At 42.6% G+C, this 17,127-nt stretch overlaps 2 protein-coding genes across 2 annotated transcripts; one reads left to right on the forward strand and one right to left on the reverse strand.

Moving 5' to 3' along the window:
• Positions 1-67: 67 nt before the first annotated feature.
• On the forward strand, positions 68-16,478 carry gfm1 (G elongation factor, mitochondrial 1). Its single transcript, XM_082501943.1, has 18 exons — positions 68-289; positions 386-538; positions 624-756; positions 4,084-4,288; positions 6,430-6,546; positions 6,736-6,886; positions 8,277-8,431; positions 8,559-8,643; positions 8,765-8,902; positions 9,190-9,291; positions 9,400-9,456; positions 9,568-9,705; positions 10,335-10,417; positions 13,524-13,686; positions 13,796-13,940; positions 14,038-14,198; positions 14,297-14,350; positions 16,087-16,478. Exons 1-18 carry the CDS (start codon positions 215-217, stop codon positions 16,216-16,218), a joined length of 2,247 nt encoding a protein of 748 aa, XP_082358069.1. The 5' UTR covers positions 68-214; the 3' UTR covers positions 16,219-16,478.
• lxn (latexin) lies at positions 10,476-16,876 on the reverse strand. Its single transcript, XM_082501958.1, has 7 exons — positions 16,604-16,876; positions 12,453-12,629; positions 12,299-12,361; positions 11,683-11,857; positions 11,333-11,469; positions 11,059-11,121; positions 10,476-10,850 (listed from the first exon to the last, which is right to left on the reverse strand). Exons 1-7 carry the CDS (start codon positions 16,739-16,741, stop codon positions 10,734-10,736), a joined length of 870 nt encoding a protein of 289 aa, XP_082358084.1. The 5' UTR covers positions 16,742-16,876; the 3' UTR covers positions 10,476-10,733.
• Positions 16,877-17,127: the final 251 nt, after the last annotated feature.

Genomic DNA, 17,127 nt, shown 5'->3' on the forward strand with positions numbered 1-17,127 from the left:
GAAAGAAAGGGGACAAATAAATAAATAATGCGTTTTAAGAGAAAACTTAAACGTTTGTGATTTTGGTACTTCTGGGCTTCCGTAAACCCGGAAGCAGTCGTTTCACAAGCAGCTAGGGTCCCGGCGTGACTTTCACCGGGGTGTCAGCAGCACCGGGGTCATCTAAACAGGGCAATACTACGACCAAGCTGTACTCCACTGAGCTGTTGCCGAGATGAGGGTGTTAAAAGCGGGCATGTTTTTAGCTAAAACGCATCTTTCGGCGCGAGGAACCGTCACACTTAAAAAGGTAATATTATCTAACCCGGGTCTGCTGACTTGACCTCAGTCCAGTTTGTTTCACAGTCGGTAGATCGAGTGAACTGTGATGGTTTCATATCCTCAGGTGCTCATCAACAGCTGCCGGAGCTGCTCCTCCGGTGTCTTTCCAAGCGAGAGGATCCGCAACATCGGGATCTCCGCTCACATCGACTCTGGGAAAACCACCCTGACCGAGCGCGTGCTCTACTACACCGGCAGGATAGCAGAGATCCATGAGGTGAGTCCGTTTCATTGTCTTTATCAAGCTCCTTTTTCCGTTTAGGTGAGGCTCACGAATGCTTTCCCTCACCTGTGTTGTTTAGGTGAAGGGGAAAGATGGCGTTGGAGCCACTATGGACTCCATGGAGTTGGAGAGACAACGAGGCATCACCATCCAGTCAGCTGCTACATACACCGTGTGGAAAGATTACAACATCAACATAATTGACACGCCAGGTAATTAGACATACACCTAGTAAAAATGTAACTCATTACTGTGGTGCTTTGTGTAACTACAAAGTAACGTTTGCTGAGGTGAGCTGCACAGGTAGGGTAATTTAGTATTACCTGTTCATTAACTGTCAGTAAATGGTCAAAAATGAATCGACAGACTGATCCGCACTCACTCCAAAGCAGTTTTTACCTCTTGCTCTGCTACTAGTGCAGAGGAAGTGAGGTCAGCTATGAAGATACTTACCTGTGTAGGTATTGAGATGTCTAGGAGAGAAGACAATGGACCGTTTTGACCAGATTGTTTAACACAGTCTTGGAGAGTGAGAGGATGCCTGAAGAAAAGAGAAGTGTATTAGCATTGATTTTCACAAAAAAGGGTGATGTGCAGAGTTGTAGTAACTACAAAGAATAAAGTTGATGAGCCAGACCGTAAAGCTAGGGAAGGGAGTTGTTGACACTAGGTTAAGAACAGAGGGGATGATCAGTGAGCGCCTTAATTTTTAAAAAGAGCTCTACAGATATGATATTTGATTTTAGAGGGTTGATAGAGAGGTATAGAGGAGGTCAGAAGGAGTTGCACTGTGTCTTTTTTGGATCTAGACAAGCATTTGATGGGGTGCCAAGAGATACCGAGGAAGTCAGGAGTGACGGGGAAGTATGTGAGGGTGGTGCAGGACATGCATGAGGACAGCAAGGCAGTGGTGATGTGTTGTAGGAGTGACAGATGGGTTTGACTAGGCCCATCCAAAACCTTCATTTTATTTATTTATTTTTTGAGCCAGTCAGAGGGGGAATTGCTGGTGTGTTCTGCTGAAGAACCCAAGTGCTCTTGAGCTTCAGGGCACAACTCATGGTCAGACATTCTCCTTCAAGATTTTCTGCAAGTTGTTCAAGTCGCTCCTGAAGCAGCCTCATTTCCCTATGTTTTTTGGCAAATGTGAGAAGAGCCTTTGTGCCTTTTTTTTTTTTCCCCAACTGCTTTCTTATTGTTGAGTCATGAACTTTGACCTTAACTGAGGCAAGTGAGGCATGCAGACATTTTTCTGGGTTTTTTTGTGACCTCCTGGATGCGTTGTCAGGGCACTCTTGGAGTTCACCACTGTTTTCTCCATTTGTGGATGATGCCTGTCATTGTAGTTCACAGGAATCCAATATACAGTGGGGCAAAAAAGTATTTAGTCAGCCACCGATTGTGCAAGTTCCCCCACTTAAAATGATGACAGAGGTCAGTAATTTGCACCAGAGGTACACTTCAACTGTGAGAGACAGAATGTGAAAAAAAAATCCATGAATCCACATGGTAGGATTTGTAAAGAATTTATCCGTAAATCAGGGTGGAAAATAAGTATTTGGTCAATAACAAAAATACAACTCAATACTTTGTAACATAACCTTTGTTGGCAATAACAGAGGTCAAACGTTTACTATAGGTCTTTACCAGGTTTGCACACACAGTAGCTGGTATTTTGGCCCATTCCTCCATGCAGATCTTCTCGAGAGCAGTGATGTTTTGGGGCTGTCGCCGAGCAACACGGACTTTCAACTCCCGCCACAGATTTTCTATGGGGTTGAGGTCTGGAGACTGGCTAGGCCACTCCAGGACTTTCAAATGCTTCTTACGGAGCCACTCCTTTGTTGCCCGGGCGGTGTGTTTTGGATCATTGTCATGTTGGAAGACCCAGCCTCGTTTCATCTTCAAAGTTCTCACTGATGGAAGGAGGTTTTGGCTCGAAATCTCACGATACATGGCCCCATTCATTCTGTCCTTAACACGGATCAGTCGTCCTGTCCCCTTGGCAGAAAAACAGCCCCATAGCATGATGTTTCCACTCCCATGCTTCACAGTAGGTATGGTGTTCTTGGGATGCAACTCAGTATTCTTCTTCCTCCAAACACGACGAGTTGAGTTTATACCAAAAAGTTCTACTTTGGTTTCATCTGACCACATGACATTCTCCCAATCCTCTGCTGTATCATCCATGTGCTCTCTGGCAAACTTCAGGCGAGTTTGGAGTCTGACTGTTTGAGGCTGTGGACAGGTGTCTTTTATACAGATGATGAGTTCAAACAGGTGCCATTCATACAGGTAACGAGTGGGGGACAGAAAAGCTTCTTACAGAAGACGTTACAGGTCTGTGAGAGCCAGAGATTTTCCTTGTTTGAGGTGACCAAATACTTATTTTCCACCCTGATTTACAAATAAATTCTTTACAAATCCTACCATGTGGATTCATGGATTTTTTTTTCACATTCTGTCTCTCACAGTTGAAGTGTACCTCTGGTGCAAATTACTGACCTCTGTCATCATTTTAAGTGGGGGAACTTGCACAATTGGTGGCTGACTAAATACTTTTTTGCCCCACTGTAAATGGCTTTATAACCATTTCCAGACTGATAAATGTCAATGACTTTGTTTCTCAGCTTTTGACATGATGTGACATGATGTGTTGCTTTTTGAGATCATTTAGCATCACTTCACTTTGTCAGACAGGTTCTGTGTCAGTGATTTGTTGATTCTACAGTAGAAATTAGACTTGTTTGTGGGTAATGAAATTGAAAAGAATGTCGTTAGACAGTTAATGATGTAACGAGGCAGGGGATAATACATTTTCACAGCACTGATGTCATTGGTTGGTTTTCCTTCTGTCCTGATCAGTTTATTTGAGTCACGCGGTTCAAAAACACAAAACAAAAACACACATCCGATATCAAAATCGGTTGATATTTTTGTTTGTTTTAGCTCTTTATAAAACTGCAACAGCATCAAAATCCAGCCTTGCTCAGGCTCTTCTTTAAAGCCTTTCTAGTATTCAGGTAATATTAGGCTTTATTTTGTTGTGTGGTTTGCCACAGAAGCCACGTGAATTAAAATTAAAGTGTGCTGTAGTCTTCGCACCTTAGTGGTGTTGTAGAGTGAGGCGTGATTGTTTATTTGTAATGTATTTTAAACATTTTTGTGCACCTGAGGATCTAAAGCTGCTCACATTGTCTGTTTTGAAGTGGAAAAGTGATTCAGAGCTGATGTAATTGTAACTTTCCTCCACCAAAAATTTAACAGAGGATAAAAGTTGAAAGAACTTTGAATGTTATAGTCTCACGTAAAAGCCAGACATTTTTTTCTCAACAGAGAGTGTCAGTGGCCCCGAGTCATCTATGTTGTATGTTAGCATTTCTATCATTTAATCAGAACCAGTCATGCAGTTGCAACGTCCCTGCTTTGATCATTTTTTTTCTGTCAACTCTTTAACAGCGGTAGAAATGTGAAGGGGTGTGAAGGCACATTTTCAGCACTTTCATTTTGAGTGCGTCTGAACTCGATGTGCCTCACAGGTCACGTGGACTTCACCATCGAGGTGGAGCGTGCGCTGCGCGTGCTGGATGGAGCCGTGCTGGTTCTGTGCGCGGTGGGAGGCGTCCAGTGTCAAACCATGACGGTAAACAGACAAATGAAACGCTACAGCGTCCCCTTCCTCACCTTCATCAACAAGCTGGACCGAATGGGCGCCAACCCCAGACGAGCCCTGCAGCAGATGAGGTACGGTTTGTACACACACGTCACCAGTGTTGGTCAAGTTACTTGAAAAAAGTAATCAGTAACTAATTACTGATTACTTCCCCCAAAAAGTAATCCCGTTACTTTACTGATTACTTATTTTCAAAAGTAATTAATTACTTAGTTACTTAGTTACTTTTTAAAAACACGATTTACAACCTGAATAGGTGATAAAGCGATAGATCTTTCAGCCCAATTCTACTTTTTCTGCATAATCCATCATACAAAATGTAATCAAATGGAAAAGTCTCTTTTTAAAACTTTTATAGTTTTATTAATTTTAATCTTTTAACTTTATGCATTAAGCAAAAATTTAATTATATGCAACATTCTCTGACTGGAAGAAATTTGTTTAATATTTAAACCTATTTTCTGCACATTCCAGCACATAAAATATTTTTTTTTTTGTGTTTACACTCACTCTTTCAAATAGATGCAAGTAAAACACAGCAGAAAATAAATAAAATCAAAGACTAGCGGTCCTGTTGCTCTATTTTCACCTGTACAGCAGGAGTTGGGTAGGCGGAGGTTTACCCTGGTGCAGGTGTGCCGCAGCGGTCAGTGGAAGGATACGGCAGTTTCTCTGTGAATTTTCCATTACGTCATAGCGCACTCGGAGCTTGCTTGGAAGTTTAGGGTTTTTTTTCGCTGTAAAAAGATGTTTTCTTCCCACGCACAATGCTAATGGACACTAATGTTTTTGTCACTTTTTATGGAATCAAACTCAAAGTAAGGTCAGTACTTCCACGCTTTAAACGCTGCACGCTCATACTCTCTCCCGCACTCGATATATGATCCATTGTTGATCTGCACACAGCTGTTGTCACGAACGTCGCACTCGCTTACGTCACTGTCATGAGACATTCTCGCAAAAAAATCACGGTTTTAGTAACGCACTAACGCAGCGTTCCTACGGGAAAGTAACGGTAATCTAATTACCGTTTTTGCAATAGTAATCCCTTTACTAGTTACTTGAAAAAAGTAATCGGATTACAGTAACGCGTTACAAGTAACGCGTTACTGCCCATCTCTGCACGTCACACAGAGAGAACAGTCAGACGCATCGGCATGTTTGCCGTTACACCACAGGGCTGAGGACTGAAGAATAACGTGTATGGACTGGATGAGCAAACAGCTTTGAAAGGCTTTGAGACGTCGGTAGAAAAACTGAGGAGAGATTAGTTCTGCCACCTTTACAACCTACGCAAAATTGAAGCATAAACAACTTATCTGAAACCACATCTTGACCTGGTGTGCATAACAAGCATAAACGCACAGTATGCTCATGGTGAGAGCATGCTTTAAAGACAAGTTATTTAAGGAGTAGCTGACTTCCTAAGGTCTCACTTGCATAGGCCCATGTTCTCCAACATGAATGTCCTCTTCAGGCACCACGATTGGTGCTTTAAGCAGTTTTTAACTGGATAATAATACAGATTAGGTGATAATTGTATTAACTTATCAGCAATGTGTGTATTTAACATTTCCATTACCAAACCATGTGACTTAATTGTACTTATACTTTTAAGATATCAGCTGAGGGGCCACAGTGACCTTCTTGGATGGACCTGGGTGCCTTTAAAGGATGTATTTATTATAGGTTGCAGTTTAAAAAACAAAATCATAAACTCCCTAAATCCTTAGAGGTAACTTGAAAGTGACACTGTAGTTGGACTTTTATTTTTAACTCCATGTTTCAGTCTTTGGATCTTTAGCCAGAAGAATCCCTTGAGAAAATGTAGACCAGTCCTTGTATCTCAGCTTTTTCATGTCTGACACTGACTGTGTTAAGTGTTTTCATTAATGCAGCAAACACAAAGACTAACTTCTTAATCAATAATACAGCTTGTAAATGCAATAAAACAAATATATTTAACCCATATTCCACATTGCACACTAGATTGCAGTGTAGTAATCAATATTTTTCCCCCGTTTGTTTGCACATTTGGTGTATTCAACGTTTCTTTTGCTGGACTTTTATTATTTTATTAGTTTGCATGAAATCAAAGAGCAGTAAAATGTGAGAATATACAGGAGCTCTTTAGGTTCTTGCAGTAAGCAGCTGTGTGTTTCTTTCTTTGGATTTTTTCGCAGTTTTAAAGAAATTTTCTACTTTTTTTAAGATCCAAACTGAACCACAACGCAGCGTTTGTGAACATCCCCATCGGGCTGGAGGGGAACATGCGTGGCATCATTGACCTCATAGAGGAGCGGAGCATGTATTTCGAAGGACAGTTTGGGTAAGATGAATTTATGTGTAAATGGGTGGTTTTTATTTTCCCTCTGCCATGAATTAGACTTAAGGTCAGCTATTGTACAATTAAACTGTTGCGATCTGCATCAGTCCCATAGAAATTGTGGATAAGACCAAGTTTCCTTACGAGTCTGATCTGTATAAAATATTTAAAGCTGCGTCGTGCTTCCTGCAGGCAAACTATGCGCTATGATGAGATCCCGGCAGATTTTCGAGCTGAGGCCGCAGACCGCAGGCAGGAACTGGTGGAGTGTGTCGCCAATGCTGATGAAATCTTGGGAGAGATGTTCCTGGAGGAAAAAATTCCAACCAAAGATGATCTGAAGGTTTGAGAGACCAGTTTGTGTGAAATCTAACAGTGTCAACTAAACTCCAACAAAAACAAACAAACAAAAAAAATCCTCAATTAAACCCGCTGGTATCTGAGGTATAGTCACTAGTTATTGGTCATTTCATTAGGTACGTCTGTTCAACTGTTCGTTAATCTGAATATCTAATCAGCCAATCACATGGCAGCAACTCAGTGCATTAGGCATGTAGACAGGGTCAGGATGACCTGCTGAAGTTCAAGCTGAGCATCGGACTGGGGAACAAAGGTGATTTAAGTGACTCTGGATGTGGTATGGGTGTTGATACCAGCTTGGTTTCAGAAGCTGCTGATCTCCTGGGTTTTTCCTGCACAACCATCTCTAGAGTTTACAGAGAATAGTCAGAAAAGGAGAAAACATCCAGTGAGCAGCAATCGTCTGTGTGTAAATGCCTTGTTGATCCCATAGGTAAAAGATCAGTAGGGCAACAATAACTTAAATAACCACTTGTTATAACCAAGAAATGAAGATAATGAATGTACGTCACATTGAACCTTGTAGCAGATGGGTTACAGCAGCAGAAGACTGCAACTGACGGTACAACTTACATGAAAAAAGGTGCTGTGGTCTGAGGACTGTTTCTGCTGTGACATTCAGATGGTCCGAATTTGACATAAACGACATGAAAGTATTGATCCATCCTGCTTCTTATCAGCAGTTCAGTTTGGTGCTGATGTAATGGTGTGGGGGATACTTTGGCCTCTTAGTACTATCTGAGGAATGATTAAATGCAGCAGCCAACCTGAGTATTGTTGCTGACCGTGCAGGTTCTCTTTATGACCACTGTGCACCAATCTTCCAGCAGGATAACACATCATGTCACAAAGCTCAAATCATCTCAAACTGGTTTCTTGAACGTGACAATTAGTTCATTGTACTCAAATGAACACCACAGTTCGCCGGATCTCAACCTAGTAGAGCACCTTTGCGATGTGGTGGAACAGGAAATTCACATCATGGATGTGCAGCTGATAAATCTGCAGCAACGTTGCGATCCTCTCATGTCAACATGGATGAAAATACCTCAGGAATGTTTCCTGTGTCGTAAAGAATTAAGGCAAAAAGTAGGTCCAACCCAGTACTGTCAGGGTGTACCTAATAAAGTGACCGGTGATTGTATTTCAGACTTGATACAAGTGGTGGCGATCCAAAGAAGCAAACATATCTGAGAGTCAGTTTTGATCAGTCCGGAAATACCAAATTTGGCATCACCAGTTACCCCAAAGTTTGTATAGAAATCCTGAAAATCATTCAGAATTTTCACATCCAAATTTTGAGATTAACATTTCACATCAGCGAAGAGATAAAGGCATTTGTCTCAATCAGTTTTCACCTCACTGCCTTCCAGGCAGCAATCCGCCGGGCTACGGTGCAGCGTCTCTTCACCCCAGTGTTGGTGGGCACAGCGCTGAAGAACAAAGGTGTCCAGCCTCTACTGGACGCCGTCCTGGATTACCTGCCCAACCCCAGTGAAGTCAAAAACTACGCCATCCTCAATGAAGAGTGAGTATGAAGAGGAACGTCAGTTTGCATGCAAAGTGTCCTGAAACTGTAGATTTAAATCAAAATCAGATTAAAAGTTGTTTGTTTTTTTTTCCACTAACATTGGCGGGTTTTTCCACTCTGTTAGAGATTCCACTGAAACCAAAAAGATTCAAATGGACCCAACGAGAGACTCTGCAAACCCCTACGTTGGTCTGGCTTTCAAACTGGAGGTGATTCAGTTTGACAGAGAGCATCTGTTCTGTCTCATGTCCTCGTGATCTCTCTATTTCTGCACATTTGTGCAATAGAAATACTTCAGTTTGCCATGTTCTGCTATTTCCTGTCTTTCAGGCCGGGAGGTTTGGTCAGCTGACGTACATACGAGTGTATCAAGGCTGTCTGAAGAAGGGAGAATATATTTACAACACACGCACAAGCAAGAAAGTCAGAGTTCAGAGGCTCGTGCGTCTTCATGCTGATCAGATGGAGGTGAGAGCAAACCGGCGTTGCGTCAGCAGGCTGTGAGAGGTCACAGTTTTCCATCTGTGGTTTGCACATTAAACAGCAGAGCAGCATGACTGGTCAGAAAGATTGGGTTCCTCTTTTTGGCTTTAATCAAGTGTGTAGATATCAACCACATCCCCTGTGACACCAAAACAACATGTTTGCACCCATCTTCTATCAAAACAAGATGTGAAACTGTTTTTTAGTCATTCCTATCATCATTTTTAAAAAACAATCATCCTGCTTTTTGTGCTCTCTCTCTGCTTTGAAAGGATGTGGATGAGGTTTATGCGGGAGATATCTGTGCCCTGTTTGGAATCGACTGTGCCAGCGGAGACACTTTCACATCCAAGACAACTGCTGACCTGTCCATGGTAAGAAGCAAAGGACACCCGAAAGACAAAGAAACCTGCTTCTTTTTAAAGTGTTTTTGTGCCTCATGAGAAGCATCTTCATTTGATGTCAATTTTTAACACCCACAGGAGTCCATTCACATCCCTGAACCTGTCATTTCCATGGCGATGAAGCCAGCCAACAAGGTAAAAATACTTGTTTAACCTGAAAGACGTGCCTTTTATTATAACTCTAGTCTTAAATCCACCTCTTTGTCACTCCCTCTTATTATTAATTCCTCTTGTGCGACTGAACAGAACGACCTGGATAAATTCTCTAAAGGAATCAACCGTTTCACCAGAGAAGACCCGACGTTTAGAGTGCATTATGACACTGAGAGCAAAGAAACCATCATCTCAGGCATGGGCGAGCTGCATCTGGAAATCTACTCACAGGTACTCACTTAGACAGGTTGCACGTTTCATGGGACATCTCATCAAATCCATTATATAACGTGGGGATAATTATTTCATCTCCCTGCTGAATCTGTAAGTTTACTCACTTAAAAAGAAACAAACGGGCTTGGATTGGTCTTGTAGTCCATTCCAGCCTTGTGCAGGTCCACACTCTTCTCCCTGTTGTGCATTGGAAAGAAACTGATTGTGTGGACAGGTGTGCTTTAAACACACAAGTTGATATCAGGAGTCTGTAATTGACTGATTGTAATCTGTGTGCCCAGTTTGGATGAAGGGGATCGAATACTTGTTTCGCTCAAGGACATTCAAATCAATTTCTAATGTTTATGTAACAGATTTGTTCCGTCTCTCTACTTTAGAAACTACTAGAAAAATTAGGCTGTTAATTTCTTTGTGAGCAAACTAACAAATTCAGTGAGGGAATCAAATAATTTAGTGAGTGTCTTTGGCCTTACCAGCATTGCTTTATCTCAGGCTAATTTTGGAGTTTGGAGTAAAGTACTTCAGTAGTATTTCCATGAAGGCTTTAATTCTGCAAATTAACAGATCTCTGTTCTGAGTAACCTTTATGATCTAATCCAAGTTTATTTTTGCTCTTTTTCTCTCAGAGGATGGAGAGGGAATACAACTGCCCCTGTGTGATGGGAAAACCCAAAGTAGCTTTCAGAGAGACGATCACCAGTCCCGTACCGTACGTCCTGATAGTCTTTGTCCTTACGCGCACGCACATACAAGCACGCACAAAATACTTTGTCATTGTAAACAGTTTATTTAAGCTAAAATAGACCAAACACAGACATTTAAAACAATTTCAGTATATCATATACTTATGAGTTAAAGCATTTAAGAGTGTAAATTCTAGGTTTCAGCAGTAGATCTGTGCCTAGTGCTTGTAGCGTCATCATGAAAAAACAACAACAACAAAAACCCATTTATGCGCCAATATTTGACCCCACAAGATGTGAGGACAAATAAGTGGTCTTGGCTGTGTGATGAACACCCACAGATTAGTTAGTCTTTGGAGATTTTTCCCTTTCATGGCGGTGAGGCAGCCGCTTCATCTGCACCACTTTAACCCCCTCTGCAGGAGACCAGGTAAACAGCATCTTCCAGTGAATGATTTCCTGTATCGGCACAGAAAAATGTCAGATCAGCGAGATCTCTGGATGCAAAAATGTGGCTCAGATTGAATAGCAAAGTTTAGCATGAGTGCAGTAAAGTGCATGTTTAATTTACTCCAACACACCACAAGTACCAAATCTATTAGTATTATAAAAAGTTTTATTTTAGCATTTCAGGCTTTTTAAAGGCATTTTTTAGCCAAGTGTCTACCTGGGACACCATTTCATGCAGCAGTGTGTGACAGTCAAACTCCAGGTGGTCCTCCTCAGTTGTCTGTAGGAAACAAAACAAAAAAAATTTTTTAAAGGCTTAATACATTTGTTTATATGGCCGACATAACCTGTCTTGTTTTACCACATGAAGGACTTTTTATTGACAATCTGTATGTATTCAGTAAATCGTGCAGACATGGGGCTTAAAGGGGGGGGGGGCGTGATCAATTTCTTATAATAAGCTCATATTTAAATTTTTGTAAAGCACCTACCAGCTGAGTGATGTTGGCCACCTGAGCCACGTTGTACAGAGTGTTTTCAGTGGATTCATTCAGCATGATGAAGCTGGAGGCCAGAATGCCCAGATGCCAAAAAGGCTTCATGTCGGGCTCGATGTGACCGTGGCTGTCTGAGGGAAGTTTAGAGTTCTCAGTTACGTCTCATCTCTCAAGCGTCCTGCGTTCATGATGACAGCACTTGTGTTGTCAATGTTTAGAGGAACACCGCAGCACTGACAGTGTTGAAATGTCTGAACGCAACTGTTGTGCAAAATCTGACTTTCAGTGTTGATTGGGTGGAACTGCAGTAGCTTGGACAGTTAAGCCTGTTTTATTGGACTTACCTGGTAAGTACTGTGCAGACATCAGGGTTTGGTTGGTCTTGTATTTTTGGTATAGAGCCTCTTCTTGAGCTTTAATGTCAATTTTAAGGAGCTCCTCAAGCGAGGCTTTGACTTCAGGTGGCTGTTGCCCTTTTCCTTTTGGAAAGAAAAGCTCTGCAGAGCAAGTCTGTGTAGTCTGAAGGAGTTAAACAAAACAAAGTTAGCAAAAAACGAATAGTAAAGGCATTCTTAGTGAGCAAGAAATGGGAGTGGATGTAGCCCAGATGAGTCGAGGTTGCACCACACCATCATACAAGCTAACATAAGCCTCCTTTTATAGGCTGTTTAGTCATTCTTGTCAGACCTGCTCACACTAAGCCAGACGCTGTGAGATTGTTTACCATACCTAAGATTTATTTGTAGGATCTTTCAATAGGCAGCAGCAAACACAGATAACGCTGTGTTTGGGAGTGGGTGAAGACATTTATTCAGATTACCTCCACCCTATTTGAGAGGTGGATCATTACTCTTTGTGGTTCTTAAGAAGCTGCAGCTGCACCCCCCCTCCCTCCTCCACCATTATGTCTTTTTTCCTCACATTGTGGTTAAAAGAAAAAGAGAAAAAAGAAAGTCCTACATTGGTTATGATATCATTCACCGAGAGCTCCAGCTGATACTTTCTTCCGGAGTCTGCCACATCCTGAAAGAAAAATTGGAAATTCAAGTTGTTGTTGTTGTTTTTTTATTTACAGTGGCATATTCACATATTTCAGTGTTGAAGGTCAGCTGACCTCTGCGTTCCCACTGTGGACCGTCTGCACTCCGATCAGCCTGAATGGTGAACCGTACCGGGTGTTGAGGTAGTGTTGGACCACCTGAGCTGCCCTCCTGGCAGGGTAGTGATTTGGGTTCAGCTCGCCAGTTGCCATCACATCCTCCTCGGCTCCCTCCTCTGTCCGTGCCTTTATCTGTGGGTGGAAAGTGGAGGGAGAGGGAAAAGGAGTGAATGAGAACAGAAGATGGTTATTGTGCAGGGCTTCCAGTTCCTGGAGGACTTTGATCTTTAGGTGTGAGCAGCTATGTAGACAAACACAGCTTTGCACACAACAGCCACTGAGCAATACAGGAAAGAAACCATGTGTTTTCTTACAGGGTGAAGTGATACGCAGCTGTGAAGTGTCCCAAACTGAATTAAAGTGGGGAGTGAATCTCTGCCAACTGGAATGTTTTTTCCCCTCACAGTCGGTGTTCCGAGTCAGCTGCTCCTCGCGCAAATGGAAAGATAACTTCCCACTTCCTCTGACAGTAGAGTTCACTGAGGACTGCCCCTTTTTAAAGAGACAGAGCCCTTTTTAACACTTCCTCCTGACTTTAAAAAAAAAAAAAAAGCAGCGCTTTACAGCAAACAGACCTCTGCAAATGTTTGCAACTTAGTAAAGTAGGTCAAATTTGGTTATATAGTAATGGAGAGTTTCAGCTTCAGTTAAAATATGAAGAAATGTTCACATTTTAGTGGATAGAGCTGGAGCTTAAGTATACTTGGTATTGGTACAATCTTATATTTGGAGTAAATTAGAGATCCCCAACAGACATATTTATAAATGCAATTTCATCAATCATCAGAAGTACTGAATAGTTAAAGTTACATCTCATCTTTCCTCATTAAAACAGCCTAGGATATGCAAATACTTTGTTATAAACCCAAAATAAAACTGTACATTCCAGTACTTAAACCTACTTTAGTTTCTTAAGAGTATTCTTGGTTATGTTGGTTCTTTGATTTGATTGGTGCATACATTTGGATCATCTACTTCCTGTTGTGTCGCTCTATGTTAACAAGTGTTCCCCCCACTCTCTCGTAGATTTGACTTCACCCATAAGAAGCAGAGTGGCGGCTCCGGGCAGTACGGTAAAGTCATCGGGGTCCTCGAGCCTCTCGAGTCAGACCATTACACCAAACTGGAGTTTGAAGATCAAACTGTTGGAACCAACGTCCCAAAGCAGTTTGTGCCAGCTGTTGAAAAGGCATGCAAACACTTTCACGTGGTCTCACAGAATAAGTTTTAAACACAAGTGGAAGCGATTCCAAATTTAAAGTCTCGATTTTCTCCCTCCTTCCCCCATCGTGCTGCAGGGCTTCAAGGACGCCTGTGAGAAGGGCCCTCTGAGCGGGCACAAGATCTCAGGAGTCCGATTCCTCCTGGAAGACGGAGCGCACCACATGGTCGACTCCAATGAGATCTCCTTTATCCGCGCAGGAGAGGGCGCTCTAAAACAAGGTGAGGACGCCCTTCTGTTTGTTTTTTCCATTTGTGTCCGATTCAGCTGAAAAATATCTGGTTTATGTTGCCGCTGGGTTCACCGTTTTCTCCACAGCTATGGAAAAGGCCAACGCAGTGATCCTGGAGCCAATCATGTCCGTGGAAGTCGTTGCACCCCAGGAGTTTCAAGGAGCCGTCATTGCTGGAGTAAACCGCCGCCACGGCGTCATCACAGGACAGGATGGGGGTGAAGGATACTTCACTCTTTATGCTGATGTAAGTCCAGTAAATATAAACGATACAGTGCTTATCTCCAGTTTCACCCGCTTTCTTGTCCTGCTTTAACTCGAATGTCATCCTGTTTGTTCCAACAGATCCCACTAAATGACATGTTTGGTTACGCCACAGAGCTGCGCTCTTGTACTGAGGTAAGTTCAAAAACATACAAAACCTGACGGTCAGGTAATGTTGAGGAATGAGTTCAATTAAAGTTTGTTTTTCAAATGATATCATAGACCATATGGTAGGTGTTTAATATGAGGTAAAGCCTCCTGTGGATGTGGTGAAAGTGGTCACTCGTCTGTGCAAAGACTGTATAAGTATTCAATCTGTTGTCAAAGAACTGCCCTCCATTTTTGGACATTTGCAGCGGTTGCGTTTGGCTCTGATAAGCATGCTGATCCTGCATGTCCCAGTCATCCTCGACAGGAAACTTGTTACAACATAATGCTGGTCAAGGAAGCATCTGGATATGCTCCTCATCCAGGAGGGCCTGCACTACTCTGGCAGCGTGGCGGGGTGGGGGACATCTTTCTGCTGAACTAGCTGCAGGGTGGGGGTACTGCCATAACAATGACTGGAGCTCATCTCAGGACGTCTGTCCAGTCACATTTCCATCAAGAACAATCAGATCACGCATGTATTCAATTCAATTCAATTCAATTTTATTTATATAGCGCCAAATCACAACAAAAGTCGCCTCAAGGCGCTTCATAGATACAGAGAAAAACCCAACAATCATATGACCCCCTATGAGCAAGCACTTTGGCGACAGTGGGAAGGAAAAACTCCCTTTTAACAGGAAGAAACCTCCGGCAGAACCAGGCTCAGGGAGGGGCGGCCATCTGCTGCGACCGGTTGGGGTGAGAGAAGGAAGACAGGATAAAGACATGCTGTGGAAGAGAGACAGAGGTTAATAACAGATATGATTCAATGCAGAGAGGTCTATTAATACATAGTGAGTGAGAAAGGTGACTGGAAAGGAAAAACTCAATGCATCATGGGAATCCCCCGGCAGCCTACATCTATTGCAGCATAACAAAGGGAGGATTCAGGGTCACCTGGTCCAGCCCTAACTATATGCTTTAGAAAAAAGGAAAGTTTTAAGCCTAATCTTAAAAGTAGAGATAGTGTCTGTCTCCCGAATCCAAACTGGAAGCTGGTTCCACAGAAGAGGGGCCTGAAAACTGAAGGCTCTCCCTCCCATTCTACTTTTAAATACTCTAGGAACAACAAGTAGGCCTGCAGAGCGAGAGCGGAGCGCTCTAATAGGGTGATATGGTACTACAAGGTCATTAAGATAAGATGGGGCCTGATTATTTAAGACCTTGTATGTGAGGAGCAGGATTTTGAATTCAATTCTGGATTTAACAGGAAGCCAATGAAGGGAAGCCAAAACAGGAGAAATATGCTCTCTCTTTCTAGTCCCTGTCAGGACTCTTGCTGCAGCATTTTGGATTAGCTGAAGGCTTTTCAGTGAGTTTTTTGGACATCCTGATAATAATGAATTACAGTAGTCCAGCCTGGAAGTAATAAATGCATGAACTAGTTTTTCAGCGTCACTCTGAGACAGGATATTTCTAATTTGTATGACAGTATGCAGTCTGCTGAAGCCTCCGCCTGCTATGTAGCCCATTTGTGCTACTTTGATAGCCTACAGCTGGAGTTCACAGTAAAAACTGGAGGCTTCTTGGATGAGTGCGTCAAGTGTGTTGATCAGGTCCTGGATTTTGGCAACTAGATATGGTTCAAAGAATTTTTAGCGAGAAAGATTAGATGGATTGGAGATGTGCACGGACAAAAATAGAGGAAATTCTTGGAATCAGACATGGTTTGTAGAAGAAGACAGCTGAATTGCTAACATGTTGTGTCATTGTTTATTCAGGGGAAAGGAGAGTACACCATGGAGTACAGCAGATATCAGCCCTGCCTACCCGCCGCACAAGAAGAACTCATCCACAAATACTTGGAGGCTACAGGACAGCTGCCAGCGAAGAAGAACAAGTGGAAGAGCTGAACTCATCATTTTCTCCTCATCTTCAACCACGGCTCTACACAAAAACAAGATTTTACTTTCCTTTAGTTGTTTAATCCCCCCTCCTAATGTCTGCCTCACGTGGAAAGACTATTTATTACCTGCATTTTAGCAACAGTTAAGTCTGCAGGCAGCGTTTAAGCTCAGAGTTTTGACTTGAGCTTATAATGGCTTTTGTACTATGTACAGAAAGGTCTTTATGTTATAATGATTGCAACAAAGACGTATTACCTTCAAGTGTACTTGCATGAGTGTGTGTCAGTCATTGCACAATAACATCTTGGAAACATTTCATCCCTCCCTTCAAATCCAGCTACTAAGCAACACAAACCACAGCACAACAGTCGTCCACCGGGTTGCTCCTCACCTGCTCAGATTCATCCGCCATCTCAGGTATGCTGTTGGGATGAGCTGACGTGTCCGCTGAGGCAGTCGGAGGGCTGATTGTCACGTCGGGAATCCCACTTACTCCCATTAACACAGCCAGAACGACGACGAGCCTCATTATTTCAAACGGACGCTGGGAGAAAACAGTAACGACTTCAGTGGAAGAGCGCAGGCGGGGAAATGACTGTCCTGTGAGAGTGGAGTTATGTAAAGAGGAGGAGGAAGCAGAGAGAAGAGACTGTCCAGATCCTGCTGTCTTCCTGCAGCAATCTGTATCCAAACAAACTGCTCCACTTTATCTGCTGTGCTCTCAAGCTGCAGGTGTGATTAATCAGAAAGCTTGGCGCTGGGCTGCTGTTTGTCACTTAAATTTGGGGGAGGAAGACTTTTACTTTGCCAGATTAAACATGTTTCTGCCCAATATCAGCTTGCCAAAGGAAAAACTGAAAAAATGTCTAAAACTAGGTGGTCTGCACTTCACATTTTGTGAACAATAATTTTTTT

This window comes from Aulonocara stuartgranti (genome assembly GCF_965226115.1).
Source record: "Aulonocara stuartgranti genome assembly, chromosome: 14".
NCBI classification, from domain to species: Eukaryota; Metazoa; Chordata; class Actinopteri; order Cichliformes; family Cichlidae; genus Aulonocara; species Aulonocara stuartgranti.

Bases quoted from the DNA above. Each gene is read 5' to 3' on its own strand.
- lxn (XM_082501958.1), bottom strand. From the start codon at position 16,741: ATGAGGCTCGTCGTCGTTCTGGCTGTGTTAATGGGAGTAAGTGGGATT. The intron at 11,858-12,298 runs GTAGGACTTTCT...TAACTCCTTCAG, and splicing joins TGAATGATATCATAACCAAT to ACTACACAGACTTGCTCTGC. The intron at 11,470-11,682 runs GTAAGTCCAATA...AACTTCCCTCAG, and splicing joins GTCTGCACAGTACTTACCAG to ACAGCCACGGTCACATCGAG.
- gfm1 (XM_082501943.1), top strand. From the start codon at position 215: ATGAGGGTGTTAAAAGCGGGCATGTTTTTAGCTAAAACGCATCTTTCG. The intron at 9,706-10,334 runs GTACTCACTTAG...TTTTTCTCTCAG, and splicing joins ATCTGGAAATCTACTCACAG to AGGATGGAGAGGGAATACAA. The intron at 14,199-14,296 runs GTAAGTCCAGTA...TTGTTCCAACAG, and splicing joins ACTTCACTCTTTATGCTGAT to ATCCCACTAAATGACATGTT.